Below are 17,500 nucleotides of genomic sequence, written 5' to 3'. Positions count from 1 at the left end.
ACTGACACTAGAGAGGGGACAGGTAATGTTAGTTACTCCATAACCCACTGACACTAGAGAGGGGACAGGTAATGTTAGTTACTCCATAACCCACTGACACTAGAGAGGGGACAGGTAATGTTAGTTACTCCATAACCCACTGACACTAGAGAGGGGACAGGTAATGTTAGTTACTCCATAACCCACTGACACTAGAGAGGGAGAGGACAGGTGGGTTAGTTACTCTGAATAAGGTAAAAATAGATTCAGAATGATCTTTATTGTTCCATTGCTGATTAACAACAGACTTACAAGTAGAATAAAACAATCAATCAGTCAATCAATCAATCCATAATTCAATCAAGCCATAATTCAATCAAGCCATCAATCAATCCATCCATCAATCAATAAGCAATCAATTACATACAACTACAGGTATGTCCTTCCACCAAAAAGCCTACCGACATACAAGTACTGTAGCAACAACGGATAAATAAGTAATGATTTATTTCCCCTCACCGAAGGCCTCAGACAGCCCGTAGACCTTCTGGCTGTAGACATCAGCCTTGTCCCAGATGAAGTCATAGTTGAGATTAGGAGCAGCAGGGAACCACTTCCTGAACAGCCTACCCTCCACCGCCACCATAAGGTGTACCTTCATCAGGTTAAACGGCACGGTGGGGTGGGTCAGGGTCACCCGCAGGATGGACTTATACCCAGGTGTCCTGCTGCTCAGGTAGCTCAACGCCATGTCTGTCCCGGGGATAGGAACCTCCTCCTGGAGAGCCTGGGGGATGGGGGGAAGAAATAGATGGTTACACCGGGGGACATATTTGACCGTTACACTACCACCCTACTGCTCAGGTAGCTCAACGCCATGTCTGTCCCGGGGATAGGAACCTCCTCCTGGAGAGCCTGGGGGATGGGGGAAGAAATAGATGGTTACACCGGGGACATATTTGACCGTTACACTACCACCCTACTGCTCAGGTAGCTCAACGCCATGTCTGTCCCGGGGATAGGAACCTCCTCCTGGAGAGCCTGGGGGATGGGGGAAGAAATAGATGGTTACACCGGGGGACATATTTGACCGTTACACTACCACCCTACTGCTCAGGTAGCTCAACGCCATGTCTGTCCCGGGGATAGGAACCTCCTCCTGGAGAGCCTGGGGGATGGGGGGAAGAAATAGATGGTTACACCGGGGAACATATTTGACCGTTACACTACCACCCTACTGCTCAGGTAGCTCAACGCCATGTCTGTCCCGGGGATAGGAACCTCTTCCTGGAGAGCCTGGGGGAGGGGGGAAGAAATAGATGGTTACACCGGGGGACATATTTGACCGTTACACTACACCCTACTGCTCAGGTAGCTCAACGCCATGTCTGTCCCGGGGATAGGAACTTCCTCCTGGAGAGGCTTTCTTTCATTTCATTACTATGACAACTGACACTAATATGCCCTTGGACACTCAAAACATGTATAGTATGTGTCCATGTGTTGATTTACTATGGTGTTGGTCCAGACTGTGTTGATTCACTATAGATGATAGTATGATAATGTATGATGTAATACCCTGGTGTTGGTGAAGACTGTGTCAACCCCCTGGTGTTGGTATAGACTGTGTCAACCCCCTGGTGTTGGTGAAGACTGTGTCAACCCCCTGGTGTTGGTAAAGACTGTGTCAACCCCCTGGTGTTGGTGAAGACTGTGTCAACCCCCTGGTGTTGGTGAAGACTGTGTCAACCCCCTGGTGTTGGTGAAGACTGTGTCAACCCCCTGGTGTTGGTGAAGACTGTGTCAACCCCCTGGTGTTGGTGAAGACTGTGTCAACCCCCTGGTGTTGGTAAAGACTGTGTCAACCCCCTGGTGTTGGTAAAGACTGTATCAACCCCCTGGTGTTGGTGAAGACTGTGTCAACCCCCTGGTGTTGGTAAAGACTGTGTCAACCCCCTGGTGTTGGTGAAGACTGTGTCAACCCCCTGGTGTTGGTAAAGACTGTGTCAACCCCCTGGTGTTGGTAAAGACTGTATCAACCCCCTGGTGTTGGTGAAGACTGTGTCAACCCCCCTGGTGTTGGTAAAGACTGTGTCAACCCCCTGGTGTTGGTGAAGACTGTGTCAACCCCCTGGTGTTGGTAAAGACTGTGTCAACCCCCTGGTGTTGGTGAAGACTGTGTCAACCCCCTGGTGTTGGTAAAGACTGTGTCAACCCCCCTGGTGTTGGTAGAAGACTGTGTCAACCCCCTGGTGTTGGTAAAGACTGTGTCAACCCCCTGGTGTTGGTGAAGACTGTGTCAACCCCTGGTGTTGGTAAAGACTGTGTCAACCCCCTGGTGTTGGTGAAGACTGTGTCAACCCCCTGGTGTTGGTGAAGACTAGGTCAACCCCCCTGGTGTTGGTGAAGACTGTGTCAACCCCCTGGTGTTGGTAAAGACTGTGTCAACCCCCTGGTGTTGGTAAAGACTGTGTCAACCCCCTGGTGTTGGTGAAGACTAGGTCAACCCCCTGGTGTTGGTGAAGACTGTGTCAACCCCCTGGTGTTGGTGAAGACTGTGTCAACCCCCTGGTGTTGGTGAAGACTGTGTCAACCCCTGGTGTTGGTGAAGACTGTGTCAACCCCCTGGTGTTGGTGAAGACTAGGTCAACCCCCTGGTGTTGGTGAAGACTGTGTCAACCCCTGGTGTTGGTGAAGACTGTTCAACCCCGCTGGTGTTGGTGAAGACTAGGTCAACCCCCTGGTGTTGGTGAAGACTGTGTCAACCCCCTGGTGTTGGTATAGACTGTGTCAACCCCCTGGTGTTGGTAAAGACTGTGTCAACCCCCTGGTGTTGGTGAAGACTGTGTCAACCCCCTGGTGTTGGTAAAGACTGTGTCAACCCCCTGGTGTTGGTGAAGACTGTGTCAACCCCCTGGTGTTGGTAAAGACTGTGTCAACCCCCTGGTGTTGGTGAAGACTGTGTCAACCCCCTGGTGTTGGTATAGACTGTGTCAACCCCCTGGTGTTGGTGAAGACTAGGTCAACCCCCTGGTGTTGGTGAAGACTGTGTCAACCCCCTGGTGTTGGTATAGACTGTGTCAACCCCCTGGTGTTGGTGAAGACTGTGTCAACCCCCTGGTGTTGGTAAAGACTGTGTCAACCCCCTGGTGTTGGTGAAGACTGTGTCAACCCCCTGGTGTTGGTAAAGACTGTGTCAACCCCCTGGTGTTGGTATAGACTGTGTCAACCCCCTGGTGTTGGTAAAGACTGTGTCAACCCCCTGGTGTTGGTGAAGACTGTGTCAACCCCCTGGTGTTGGTGAAGACTGTGTCAACCCCCTGGTGTTGGTATAGACTGTGTCAACCCCCTGGTGTTGGTGAAGACTGTGTCAACCCCCTGGTGTTGGTGAAGACTGTGTCAACCCCCTGGTGTTGGTGAAGACTGTGTCAACCCCCTGGTGTTGGTGAAGACTAGGTCAACCCCCTGGTGTTGGTAAAGACTGTGTCAACCCCCTGGTGTTGGTAAAGACTGTGTCAACCCCCTGGTGTTGGTGAAGACTAGGTCAACCCCCTGGTGTTGGTAAAGACTGTGTCAACCCCCTGGTGTTGGTGAAGACTAGGTCAACCCCCTGGTGTTGGTAAAGACTGTGTCAACCCCCTGGTGTTGGTGAAGACTGTGTCAACCCCCTGGTGTTGGTGAAGACTGTGTCAACCCCCTGGTGTTGGTAAAGACTGTGTCAACCCCCTTGTTATTGGTAAAGACTGTGTCAACCCCCTGGTGTTGGTGAAGACTGTGTCAACCCCCTGGTGTTGGTGAAGACTGTGTCAACCCCCTGGTGTTGGTAAAGACTGTGTCAACCCCCTGGTGTTGGTAAAGACTGTGTCAACCCCCTGGTGTTGGTGAAGACTAGGTCAACCCCCTGGTGTTGGTAAAGACTGTGTCAACCCCCTGGTGTTGGTAAAGACTGTGTCAACCCCCTGGTGTTGGTAAAGACTGTGTCAACCCCCTGGTGTTGGTGAAGACTAGGTCAACCCCCTGGTGTTGGTGAAGACTGTGTCAACCCCCTGGTGTTGGTAAAGACTGTGTCAACCCCCTGGTGTTGGTAAAGACTGTGTCAACCCCCTGGTGTTGGTAAAGACTGTGTCAACCCCCTGGTGTTGGTGAAGACTGTGTCAACCCCCTGGTGTTGGTAAAGACTGTGTCAACCCCCTGGTGTTGGTAAAGACTGTGTCAACCCCCTGGTGTTGGTAAAGACTGTATCAACCCCCTGGTGTTGGTGAAGACTGTGTCAACCCCCTGGTGTTGGTAAAGACTGTGTCAACCCCCTGGTGTTGGTAAAGACTGTGTCAACCCCCTGGTGTTGGTAAAGACTGTGTCAACCCCCTGGTGTTGGTGAAGACTGTGTCAACCCCCTGGTGTTGGTAAAGACTGTGTCAACCCCCTGGTGTTGGTAAAGACTGTGTCAACCCCCTGGTGTTGGTAAAGACTGTGTCAACCCCCTGGTGTTGGTGAAGACTAGGTCAACCCCCTGGGGTTGGTAAAGACTGTATCAACCCCCTGGTGTTGGTGAAGACTAGGTCAACCCCCTGGGGTTGGTAAAGACTGTATCAACCCCCTGGTGTTGGTGAAGACTGTGTCAACCCCCTGGTGTTGGTAAAGACTGTGTCAACCCCCTGGTGTTGGTGAAGACTAGGTCAACCCCCTGGTGTTGGTGAAGACTAGGTCAACCCCCTGGTGTTGGTATAGACTGTGTCAACCCCCTGGTGTTGGTGAAGACTGTGTCAACCCCCTGGTGTTGGTAAAGACTGTGTCAACCCCCTGGTGTTGGTGAAGACTGTGTCAACCCCCTGGTGTTGGTGAAGACTGTGTCAACCCCCTGGTGTTGGTGAAGACTAGGTCAACCCCCTGGTGTTGGTGAAGACTGTGTCAACCCCCTGGTGTTGGTGAAGACTGTGTCAACCCCCTGGTGTTGGTAAAGACTGTGTCAACCCCCTGGTGTTGGTGAAGACTGTGTCAACCCCCTGGTGTTGGTAAAGACTGTATCAACCCCCTGGTGTTGGTGAAGACTAGGTCAACCCCCTGGTGTTGGTAAAGACTGTGTCAACCCCCTGGTGTTGGTGAAGACTGTGTCAACCCCCTGGTGTTGGTGAAGACTGTATCAACCCCCTGGTGTTGGTGAAGACTGTGTCAACCCCCTGGTGTTGGTAAAGACTGTGTCAACCCCCTGGTGTTGGTGAAGACTAGGTCAACCCCCTGGTGTTGGTAAAGACTGTATCAACCCCCTGGTGTTGGTAAAGACTGTGTCAACCCCCTGGTGTTGGTGAAGACTAGGTCAACCCCCTGGTGTTGGTATAGACTGTGTCAACCCCATCGCAGTCTTATTGCAGCATCTTGTGGTGAGACAGACAGACAGACAGACAGACAGACAGACAGACAGACAGACAGACAGACAAACATACCGACAGACAGACATACAGCCAGCCAGACAGACAGACAGACAGACAGACAGACAGACAGACAGACAGAGTGGAAGTTCAGTGGGAGAGCTGGTAGTGCAATGTTTCTCTAAACTGTCGTCAGGCCACTCTAAATATTTTTGATGTCTAAATATCTGATATATTCCAGTGTGACCATACCTGATTCAACCCAGTCAACTATTCATCCAGCCCTTGATCAGTTGAATCAGGTTCGACTGGCTATTGGTGAAATAGTTAAAGGTTAGAACCAGTCTGTGTTGCTGGTGGAATGGATGTGGCTGGAGGACCCCAGAACCTAGCTGGTTGGGAAACACTGGACAGAGTTCAGGGGCCGTATGCTTAAAGCTTCTCAGAGTACGAATGCTGATCCAGAATGAATAAGATTATAAAGGGCTGCGTTTAGACAGGCAACCCGATTCAGACCTTTTTTCCAGTAATTGGTCATTTGATCAATCACACATCTTTTCACATCAGATATTTTTCAGAGCTGAAAAATATCAGAATTGGGCTGGCTGTGTAAACGCAGCCATGGACAGGGAGGACCTGATCCTAGATCCACACTTCTACTCTGATACGCTTTATGAATACTGGCCCGAGGGTTAGAAGTCACTGGCTGGTCTGATGTACCCTGCCCAGCGTCCTAACGATCCGGAACAGGCCGGGTAGGTCGGGCTGGTCTTTACCATTATGACGTGTTCTGTTATGAAGAGAGCGAGAGAGAGAGAGAGAGAGAGAGAGAGAGAGAGAGAGAGAGAGAGAGAGAGAGAGAGAGAGAGAGAGAGAGAGAGAGAGAGAGAGAGAGAGAGAGAGAGAGGCTAGGGATGGGCTGGTAGAGAGAGAGATCAGACTACACAGTGAGGAAGCCTATATGATACTGTTACTGTAAGTAATAAATCACACAAAGCTAACTACTGGGGGAGAGAGTCATTAGAGAGGACATGAAGAGACACACACACACACACACACACACACACTCAACCGAACCATCATCCTTTAAAATTAAAATAAAAAACTGTGTCAGTGTGGCTTTTTAACTCCCCATAGAAATGCAAAATGTGTCCTGGGTGTTGAGGAGGGGGAGGTGTAATCATCATCCTCATCATTCTGCACTGACACAGTACGATGCGCATTGTAAATCACCCGCGTTTCCTCACACCAATTACACTGGTCAGAGAGCATCACAGGACTGAGTCATTATTACACTGATCAGACAGCATCACAGGACTGAGTCATTATTACACTGGTCAGACAGCATCACAGGACTGAGTCATTATTACACTGGTCAGACAGCATCACAGGACTGAGTCATTATTACACTGGTCAGACAGCATCACAGGACTGAGTCATTATTACACTGGTCAGACAGCATCACAGGACTGAGTCATTATTACACTGGTCAGACAGCATCACAGGACTGAGTCATTATTACACTGGTCAGACAGCATCACAGGACTGAGTCATTATTACACTGGTCAGACAGCATCACAGGACTGAGTCATTATTACACTGGTCAGACAGCATCACAGGACTGAGTCATTATTACACTGGTCAGACAGCATCACAGGACTGAGTCATTATTACACTGGTCAGACAGCATCACAGGACTGAGTCATTATTACACTGGTCAGACAGCATCACAGGACTGAGTCATTATTACACTGGTCAGACAGCATCACAGGACTGAGTCATTATTACACTGGTCAGACAGCATCACAGGACTGAGTCATTATTACACTGGTCAGACAGCATCACAGGACTGAGTCATTATTACACTGGTCAGACAGCATCACAGGACTGAGTCATTATTACACTGGTCAGACAGCCTCACAGGACTGAGTCATTATTACACTGGTCAGACAGCATCACAGGACTGAGTCATTATTACACTGGTCAGACAGCATCACAGGACTGAGTCATTATTATACTGGTCAGACAGCATCACAGGACTGAGTCATTATTACACTGGTCAGACAGCATCACAGGACTGAGTCATTATTACACTGGTCAGACAGCATCACAGGACTGAGTCATTATTACACTGGTCAGACAGCATCACAGGACTGAGTCATTATTACACTGGTCAGACAGCATCACAGGACTGAGTCATTATTACACTGGTCAGACAGCATCACAGGACTGAGTCATTATTACACTGGTCAGACAGCATCACAGGACTGAGTCATTATTACACTGGTCAGACAGCATCACAGGACTGAGTCATTATTACACTGGTCTTTAGAGTGGGGAGCTTTAGCTGTCTGTACAATGAATCAATATGAGAGGAGAGACAGAGGAGGAGGAGGAGGAGGTGGAGGAGGAGGAGTGGAGGGGAGGAGGAGGAGGAGGAGGAGGAGTGGAGGGGAGGGGAGGAGAACAAGAGAAGAGAACAGAAGAGGCACAGTGCAGGGACGAGAGGAAGAGGGTCTTGCGAGGACAAGACGGGGGTCTTCCAATTGGCTCATTCATCCCCCCCTCCACTCCCCTGTAACTATTCCCCAGGTTGTTTCTGTAAATGAACATGCGTTCTCAGTCAACCTACCTGGTAAAATAAGACCCTATTACATTGCTGGGATTCTATTTGTAATTCTATCGGGGTCTGTACCTGTATTTCGGGTACGATGGTCCCCCTCTCGGAGCAGGCCCCAGCGAAAGCGGTGAGGGGTGCGGGCGACACGATGGGGGACGGACGCGTGAAACCGCTGACATCACAGCTGGGGATCTCATTCTCCTCGTGACGCATCACAACGGTATCCATGACGAAGAAGCGTCCCCATGGCAACCACAGCGTGTGCTCCTGGGTGATGAACGGAGCGCGCTCGAAACGCAGGGCGATGGCCACGCCACCGTTGGTCACCAGGTCAAAACTTGGAAGAAAAACACACAAACATGGTGGAATTAAGTAGAACAAATGTGAATTTAAAGGGACATTTCACCACACAATGTTGACTGATGTTTACAGACCCTAAAATATGGTCTTATGCTGAGTATACAAAACATTATGAACACCTGCTCTTTCCATGACATAGACTGACCAGGTGAATCCAGGTGAAAGCTACGATCCCTTATTGATGTCACTTGTTAAATTCACTTCAATCAGTGTAGATGAAGGGGAGGAGACAGGTTAAAGAAGGATTTTTAAGCCTTGAGAAAATTGACACATGGATTGTGTATTGACACATGGATTGTGTACCTGTCTCTCTCTCTCTCTCTCTCTGTCTCTGTCTCTGTCTCTGTCTCTGTCTCTGTCTCTGTCTCTGTCTCTCTCTCTCTCTCTCTCTCTCTCTCTCTCTCTCTCTCTCTCTCTCTCTCTCTCTCTCTCTCTCTCTCTCTCTCTCTCTCTCTCTCTCTCTCTCTCTCTCTCTCTCTCTCTCTCTCTCTCTCTCTCTCTCTCTCTCTCTCTCTCTCTCTCTCTCTCTCTCTCTCAGTCATACACCCTTTCCTGTAAAACAGAAGGGAATGATGAAGCAGTTAATGCATTGAGGAGACGCAGTAGGAGACCCAAGCCTGAATGAAGGTCACCACGCTGAATGGGCAATAGAAATGCATTGTTATCTGTTTAAACATAATGGAGACTTATTTTTTAAGTTCAGGCACATAGGATGCATCCCAAATGGCACCCTATACCCTATATAGCGCACTGCTTTTGACCAGGGCCCATAGGGTATGCACTATGTAGGGAATATGGTGCCATTTGTGATGAAGCCATTACGTGACTCCTCAGCCCTGTTTGTGTAATGCACCGTGCTGTGCTGCTGCTGTTGATATTTAAATATAGCCCATGAGGCATAAAGCTACTAGGAACAGAGGAGATCTGTTCAGAGGAGCAGCAACAAGCCACTTCTCTATCGACCTCTCAGGCCGAAACTAGCCTGTCCACTCTCACATCCATCTGTCTAAAAGCCCTGCAATGCAATCAGAGCTCTCCCTCTCTCTCTCTCTCTCTCTCTCTCTCTCTCTCTCTCTCTCTCTCTCTCTCTCTCTCTCTCTCTCTCTCTCTCTCTCTCTCTCTCTCTCTCTCTCTCTCTCTCTCTCTCTCTCTCTCTCTCCCTCTCTCTCTCTCTCTCTCTCTCAAAGACACGACGCTTGGAACCAAAAATCTCCAATTTGGACTCCTGACCAAAGGACACATTTCCACCGGTCTAATGTCCATTGCTCGTGTTCCTTGGCCCATGCAGGTCTCTTCTTCTTCTTGGTGTCCTTTAGTAGTGGTTTCTTTGCAGCAATTAGACCATGAAGGCCTGATTCACACAGTCTCCTCTGAACAGTTGATGTGGAGATGTGTCTGTGACTTGAACTCTGTGAAGCATTTATTTGGGCTGCAATTTCTGAGGCTGGTAAATCTAATGAATTTATCCTCTGCAGCAGAGGTAACTATGGGTCTTCCATTCCTGTGGTGGTCCTCATGAGAGCTAGTTTCATCATAGCGCTTGATGGTTTTTGCAACTGCACTTGAAATGTTCCATATTGACTGACCTTCATGTCTTAAAGTAATGATGGACTGTTTCTCTTTGCTTATTTGAGCTGTTTTTGCCATAATATGGACTTGGTCTTTTACCAAATAGGGCTATCTTCTGTATACCACCCCTACCTTGTCACAATACCTAAGGATCATCCTTAGGTAACACGGACCAAGCAGCGTGGTCAGGAGGAGCAAGCACCCTGAATACAGCGGGAGGCTACGTTGGTAGATGTCCTCCTCGGTTGGGGGAAAATCACTGAGGAGGAGGCCGTCCGTTACGGTAAGGCAATGAAGGGGGAAGCCCGGGTAGGAGAGGATCAACGGCGACATCAACGGTGCCGGCCGAAGAGGAAGCCCGAGTAGCACACGGGATGGACGACGAGGCAGCAGGAGGCCGTGAAAGTGCGTGTATCCAGTCCAGGAAGACCCGTACCTGCTCCCTGCACCAAACCAGTGGTGCGTGTTGCCAGCCCGGTAAGCCCCGTACCTGCTCCTCGCACCAGACCAGTGGTGCGTGTGCCCAGTCCAGCTCCGGTCGGCGGCCCCACTCCGGAGCCAGAGCAGTCCACTCCACCGGTGCCAAGTCCAGCTCCGGTCGGCGGTTCCACTCCGGAGCCAGAGCAGTCCACTCCACCGGTGCCAAGTCCAGCTCCGGTCGGCGGCCCCACTCCGGAGCCAGAGAAGTCCGCTCCACCGGTTTCCAGTCCAGCTCCGGTCAGCGGTTACACTCCGGAGCCAGAGCAGTCCGCTCCACCGGGGCCCAGTTCAGCTCCGGTCAGCGGCTCCACTTCAGACCCAGAAGTCAGCCCCTCTCCAGGGTCGGGGCCTCCCACACCAGGGTCCAGACAGGGCTTGGTGCATCGTGGGAGGAAGGAGAGGGGAAGCATCGTGCCGAGGTCCAGACCAGACCAGGGGCGCAATGGGGAGGCAGCAAGGGAGAAGACGTCACGCCCGGAGCCGGATCCGCCTCCGAGGCTGAAAGCCCACTCGGACCCTCCCCTGTCATGTCAGGTTTGTGCGGCCGGAGTCGCACCTTTGGGGGGGGGTTTCCTGGCCATGGGCCCAAAATGTCGATGTTTTGTTCCCCGAGCCACTTAGTTATCACTTTTGCCTTATGGCAAGGTGCTCCATCATGCTGGAAAAGGCATTGTTCGTCACCAAACTGTTCTTGGATGGTTGGGAGAAGTTGCTTTCGGAGGATGTGTTGGTACCATTCTTTATTCATGACTGTGTTCTTAGGCAAAATTGTGAGTGAGCCCACTCCCTTGGCTGAGAAGCAACCCCACACATGAATGGTCTCAGGATGCTTTACTGTTGGCATGACACAGGACTGATGGTAGCGCTCACCTTGTCTTCTCCGGACAAGCTTTTTTCCGGATGCCCCAAACTATCGGAAAGGGGATTCATCAGAGAAAATGACTTTACCCCAGTCCTCAGCAGTCCAATCCCTGTGCCTTTTGCAGAATATCATTCTGTCCCTGATGTTTTTCCTGGAGAGAAGTGGCTTCCTCGCTGCCCTTCTTGACACCAGGCCATCCTCCAAAAGTCTTCGCCTCACTGTGCGTGCAGATGCACTCACACCTGCCTGCTGCCATTCCTGAGCATGCTCTGCACTGGTGGTTCCCCGATTCCGCAGCTGAATCAACTTCAGGAGACGGTCCTGACGGTCCTTGCTGGACTTTCTTGGGCGCCCTGAAGCCTTCTTCACAACAATTGAACCTCTCTCCTTGAAGTTCTTGATGATCCGATAAATGGTTGATTCAGGTGCAATCTTACTAGCAGCAATATCCTTGCCTGTGAAGCCCTTTTTGTGCAAAGCAATGATGACGGCACGTGTTTCCTTGCAGGTAACCATGGTTAACAGAGGAAGGACAATGATTTCAAGCACCACCCTCCTTTTAAAGCTTCCAGTCTGCTATTCTAACTCAATCAGCATGACAGAGTGATCTCCAGCCTTGTCCTCGTCAACACTCTCACCTGTGTTAACGAGAGAATCACTGACATGATTGTTGGCCAGCCTAACACAGTACTATATATATATATGGTTGGCCAGCCTAACACATTAGATGCAGGTCGAGTGAGGGGGATGGTGATGATGATGGTAATGGACTGCTGTGAGGCCACAGTGCACATGCTGTGCTGTGTCCGTTCGTGCACCATCCCCGACCCCGCACCACACCGCCCCCGCACCGCCCCCGCACCGCCCCGACCCCGCACCGCCCCTGACCCCGCACCGCCCCGACCCCGCACCGCCCCTGACCCCGCACCGCCCCTGACCCCGCACCGCCCCTGACCCCGCACCACCCCGACCCCGCACCGCCCGACCCCGCACCGCCCGACCCCGCACCGCCCCGCACCTGACCCCGCACCACACTGACCCCGCACCACCCCGACCCCGCACCACCCCTGACCCCCGCACCACCCCGACCCCGCACCACCCCCGACCCCGCACCACCCGACCCCGCACCACCCCTGACCCCGCACCACCCCTGACCCCGCACCACCCTGACCCCGCACCACCCCGACCCCGCACCACCCTGAACCCGCACCACCCTGACCCCGCACCGCCTCCACATCACACTCCAACACATCTGGACAGCCCCCCCCAGGCCACCTGGCCGCCCAGCGAGCAGTTCAGCCAGCCAATCAATGAAGGGCTTCTCTGTCCTGGTCGTTATCAATCAAGACACTGCCTTAAGCCATGTGAGTAACTCTATTAAGCTACCTCACATCAGACCTCACTGCTCCAGACCCTCAGGGAGTACTTCAACGCTAACAGATCAAAGGGTTAATCCACGGCTGAAGTTAAGTATGTGTTGTTACTAATACAAGTGACACCCAGTCATTCTATCTAGTAGCTAGTGTTAGTCATTGTCAATTCATCAATGACTGTTTCCATCCCTATGTGACTCCTCAAAGATGAGAGGACTACAAAGGAGGTGAGAACAGGGAGAGGAGAAAAGAGAAGAGGTGAAAGGAGGAGAGGAGTGGATAAGGGGAAGGGGAGAAGATATGAGAGGAGGTGAGAACAGGGAGAGGAGAAAAGAGAAGAGGTGAAAGGAGGAGAGGAGTGGATAAGGGGAGGGGAGAGGATATGAGAGGAGGTGAGAACAGGGAGAGGAGAAAAGAGAGGAGGTGAAAGGATGAGAGGAGTGGATAGGGGGAAGGGGAGAGGATATGAGAGGAGGTGAGAACAGGGAGAGGAGAAAAGAAAGGAGGACATGATGAGAGGAGAGGTGGTGAAACAAGGTGAAGCAGCCCTGGATCAACCACCATTTTTCCACATTAAGAAACCACTTTAAAGTGGACCAGGTTGCCTTCGCCCCACCAGACAGACATTATTTAGCTAGCAGGGCTGAGAACTCAGAGAGGAGCCATATGGAGAGAGGGATTGAGGGAGATGAATGGAGGGAGAGGAATGGAGGGAGAGGAATGGAGGGAGAAACAGAGAGGGGGAGAGGCTGACTAGAGAGAGGCTGACTAGAGAGAGGCTGACTAGAGAGAGGGTGACTAGAGAGAGGATGACTAGAGAGAGGATGACTAGAGAGATGATGACTAGAGAGAGGATGACTAGAGAGATGATGACTAGAGAGAAGATGACTAGAGAGAGGATGACTAGAGAGAGGATGACTAGAGAGAGTATGACTAGAGAGAGGCTGACTAGAGAGAAGATGACTAGAGAGAGGATGACTAGAGAGAGGATGACTAGAGAGAGGATGACTAGATAGAGGATGACTAGAGAGAGGCTGACTAGAGAGAGGATGACTAGAGAGTGGATGACTAGAGAGATGATGACTAGAGAGAAGATGACTAGAGAGAGGATGACTAGAGAGAGGATGACTAGAGAGAGGATGACTAGAGAGAGGCTGACTAGAGAGAAGATGACTAGAGAGAGGATGACAAGAGAGATGACGACTAGAGAGAGGATGACTAGAGAGAGACTTGACTAGAGAGAGGATGACTAGAGAGAGGCTGACTAGAGAGAAGATGACTAGAGAGAGGATGACTAGAGAGATGACGACTAGAGAGAGGCTGACTAGAAAGAGGCTGACTAGAGAGAGGATGACTAGAGAGAGGATGACTAGAGAGAGGCTGACTAGAGAGAGGATGACTAGAGAGAGGATGACTAGAGAGTGGATGACTAGAGAGAGGCTGACTATAGAGAGGATGACTAGAGAGAGGATGACTAGAGAGAGACTTGACTAGAGAGATGACGACTAGAGAGATGATGACTAGAGAGAGGATGACTAGATAGAGGACGACTAGAGAGGATGACTAGAGAGAGGGTGACTAGAGAGAGGGTGACTAGAGAGAGGATGACTAGAGAGAGGATGACTAGAGAGAGACTTGACTAGAGAGACTTGACTAGAGAGAGGACGACTAGAGAGAGGATGACTAGAGAGAGGATGACTAGAGAGATGATGACTAGAGAGAGGATGACTAGAGAGAGGATGACTAGAGAGAGGATGACTAGAGAGAGTATGACTAGAGAGAGGCTGACTAGAGAGAAGATGACTAGAGAGAGGGTGACTAGAGAGAGGATGACTAGAGAGAGGATGACAAGAGAGAGGATGACTAGAGAGAGGCTGACTAGAGAGAAGCTGACTAGAGAGAGGCTGACTAGAGAGAGGCTGACTAGAGAGAGGCTGACGAGAGAGAGGCTGACTAGAGAGAGGCTGACTAGAGAGAGGATGACTAGAGAGAGGATGACTAGAGAGAGACTTGACTAGAGAGATGAAGACTAGAGAGAGGATGACTAGAGAGAGACTTGACTAGAGAGATGACGACTAGATAGAGGATGACTAGAAAGAGGCTGACTAGAGAGAGGATGACTAGAGAGATGATGACTAGAGAGAGGATGACTAGAGAGATGATGACTAGAGAGAAGATGACTAGAGAGAGGATGACTAGAGAGAGGATGACTAGAGAGAGTATGACTAGAGAGAGGCTGACTAGAGAGAAGATGACTAGAGAGAGGATGACTAGAGAGAGGATGACTAGAGAGAGGATGACTAGATAGAGGATGACTAGAGAGAGGCTGACTAGAGAGAGGATGACTAGAGAGTGGATGACTAGAGAGATGATGACTAGAGAGAAGATGACTAGAGAGAGGATGACTAGAGAGAGGATGACTAGAGAGAGGATGACTAGAGATAGGCTGACTAGAGAGAAGATGACTAGAGAGAGGATGACAAGAGAGATGACGACTAGAGAGAGGATGACTAGAGAGAGACTTGACTAGAGAGAGGATGACTAGAGAGAGGCTGACTAGAGAGAAGATGACTAGAGAGAGGATGACTAGAGAGATGACGACTAGAGAGAGGCTGACTAGAAAGAGGCTGACTAGAGAGAGGATGACTAGAGAGAGGATGACTAGAGAGAGGCTGACTAGAGAGAGGATGACTAGAGAGAGGCTGACTAGAGAGAGGATGACTAGAGAGAGGATGACTAGAGAGTGGATGACTAGAGAGAGGCTGACTATAGAGAGGATGACTAGAGAGAGGATGACTAGAGAGAGACTTGACTAGAGAGATGACGACTAGAGAGATGATGACTAGAGAGAGGATGACTAGATAGAGGACGACTAGAGAGGATGACTAGAGAGAGGGTGACTAGAGAGAGGGTGACTAGAGAGAGGATGACTAGAGAGAGGATGACTAGAGAGAGACTTGACTAGAGAGACTTGACTAGAGAGAGGACGACTAGAGAGAGGATGACTAGAGAGAGATGACTAGAGAGATGATGACTAGAGAGAGGATGACTAGAGAGAGGATGACTAGAGAGAGGATGACTAGAGAGAGTATGACTAGAGAGAGGCTGACTAGAGAGAAGATGACTAGAGAGAGGGTGACTAGAGAGAGGATGACTAGAGAGAGGATGACAAGAGAGAGGATGACTAGAGAGAGGCTGACTAGAGAGAAGCTGACTAGAGAGAGGCTGACTAGAGAGAGGCTGACTAGAGAGAGGCTGACGAGAGAGAGGCTGACTAGAGAGAGGCTGACTAGAGAGAGGATGACTAGAGAGAGGATGACTAGAGAGAGACTTGACTAGAGAGATGAAGACTAGAGAGAGGATGACTAGAGATAGACTTGACTAGAGAGATGACGACTAGATAGAGGATGACTAGAAAGAGGCTGACTAGAGAGAGGATGACTAGAGAGAGGCTGACTAGAGAGATGACGACTAGAGAGAGGATGACTAGAGAGATGATGACTAGAGAGAGGGTGACTAGAGAGAGGATGACTAGAGAGAGGATGACTAGAGAGATGATGACTAGAGAGAGACTTGACTAGAGAGATGACGACTAGAGAGAGGACGACTAGAGAGAGGATGACTAGAGAGATGATGACTAGAGAGAGGATGACTAGAGAGAGGATGACTAGAGAGAGGATGACTAGAGAGAGGATGACTAGAGAGATGATGACTAGAGAGAGACTTGACTAGAGAGAAGATGACTAGAGAGAGGGTGACTAGAGAGAGGATGACTAGAGAGAGGATGACAAGAGAGAGGATGACTAGAGAGAGACTTGACTAGAGAGAAGATGACTAGAGAGAGGATGACTAGAGAGATGATGACTAAAGAGAGACTTGACTAGAGAGAAGATGACTAGAGAGAGGATGACTAGAGAGATGATGACTAGAGAGAGGATGACTAGAGAGAGGATGACTAGAGAGATGATGACTAGAGAGAGACTTGACTAGAGAGAAGATGACTAGAGAGAGGGTGACTAGAGAGAGGATGACTAGAGAGAGGATGACAAGAGAGAGGATGACTAGAGAGAGGCTGACTAGAGAGAAGCTGACTAGAGAGAGGCTGACTATAGAGAGGATGACTAGAGAGAGGCTGACTAGAGAGAGGCTGACTAGAGAGAGGCTGACGAGAGAGAGGCTGACTAGAGAGAGGCTGACTAGAGAGAGGATGACTAGAGAGAGGATGACTAGAGAGATGATGACTAGAGAGAGGATGACTAGAGAGAGGCTGACTAGAGAGATACTGACTAGAGAGAGGATGACTAGAGAGAGGATGACTAGAGAGAGGCTGACTAGAGAGAGGCTGACTAGAGAGAGGATGACTAGAGAGAGGATGACTAGAGAGAGGATGACTAGAGAGATGACGACTAGAGAGAGGATGACTAGAGAGAGACTTGACTAGAGAGATGAAGACTAGAGAGAGGATGACTAGAGAGAGACTTGACTAGAGAGATGACGACTAGATAGAGGATGACTAGAGAGAGGCTGACTAGAGAGAGGGTGACTAGAGAGAGGCTGACTAGAGAGATGACGACTAGAGAGAGGATGACTAGAGAGAGGATGACTAGAGAGAGGCTTGACTAGAGAGAGGATGACTAGAGAGAGGCTGACTAGAGAGAGGATGACTAGAGAGAGAGTGACTAGAGAGAGGATGACTAGAGAGAGGATGACTAGAGAGATGATGACTAGAGAGATGATGACTAGAGAGAGACTTGACTAGAGAGATGACGACTAGAGAGAGGACGACTAGAGAGAGGAGGACTAGGGAGAGGGTGACTAGAGAGATGATGACTAGAGAGAAGATGACTAGAGAGATGATGACTATAGAGAGACTTGACTAGAGAGATGACGA

At 50.2% G+C, this 17,500-nt stretch overlaps 1 protein-coding gene across 1 annotated transcript in view; it reads right to left on the bottom strand.

The window, feature by feature from the left end:
• Positions 1–17,500, bottom strand: part of tenm4 (teneurin transmembrane protein 4) — a 586,910-nt gene that overhangs the window by 132,380 nt on the left and 437,030 nt on the right. Inside the window, exons 16-17 of the mRNA XM_041876707.2 lie at positions 8,041–8,302; positions 499–766 (exon numbers count right to left, since the gene is read on the bottom strand). Coding sequence (XP_041732641.2) covers positions 499–766; positions 8,041–8,302 — 530 coding nt within the window. The remainder of the gene's footprint in view (positions 1–498; positions 767–8,040; positions 8,303–17,500) is intronic.

Source organism: Coregonus clupeaformis, chromosome 5 (genome assembly GCF_020615455.1).
Source record: "Coregonus clupeaformis isolate EN_2021a chromosome 5, ASM2061545v1, whole genome shotgun sequence".
In the NCBI taxonomy this organism is placed as follows: Eukaryota; Metazoa; Chordata; class Actinopteri; order Salmoniformes; family Salmonidae; genus Coregonus; species Coregonus clupeaformis.
Note: the sequence above shows the minus strand (reverse complement) of the source record. Positions and strands in the feature narration are given on the sequence as shown.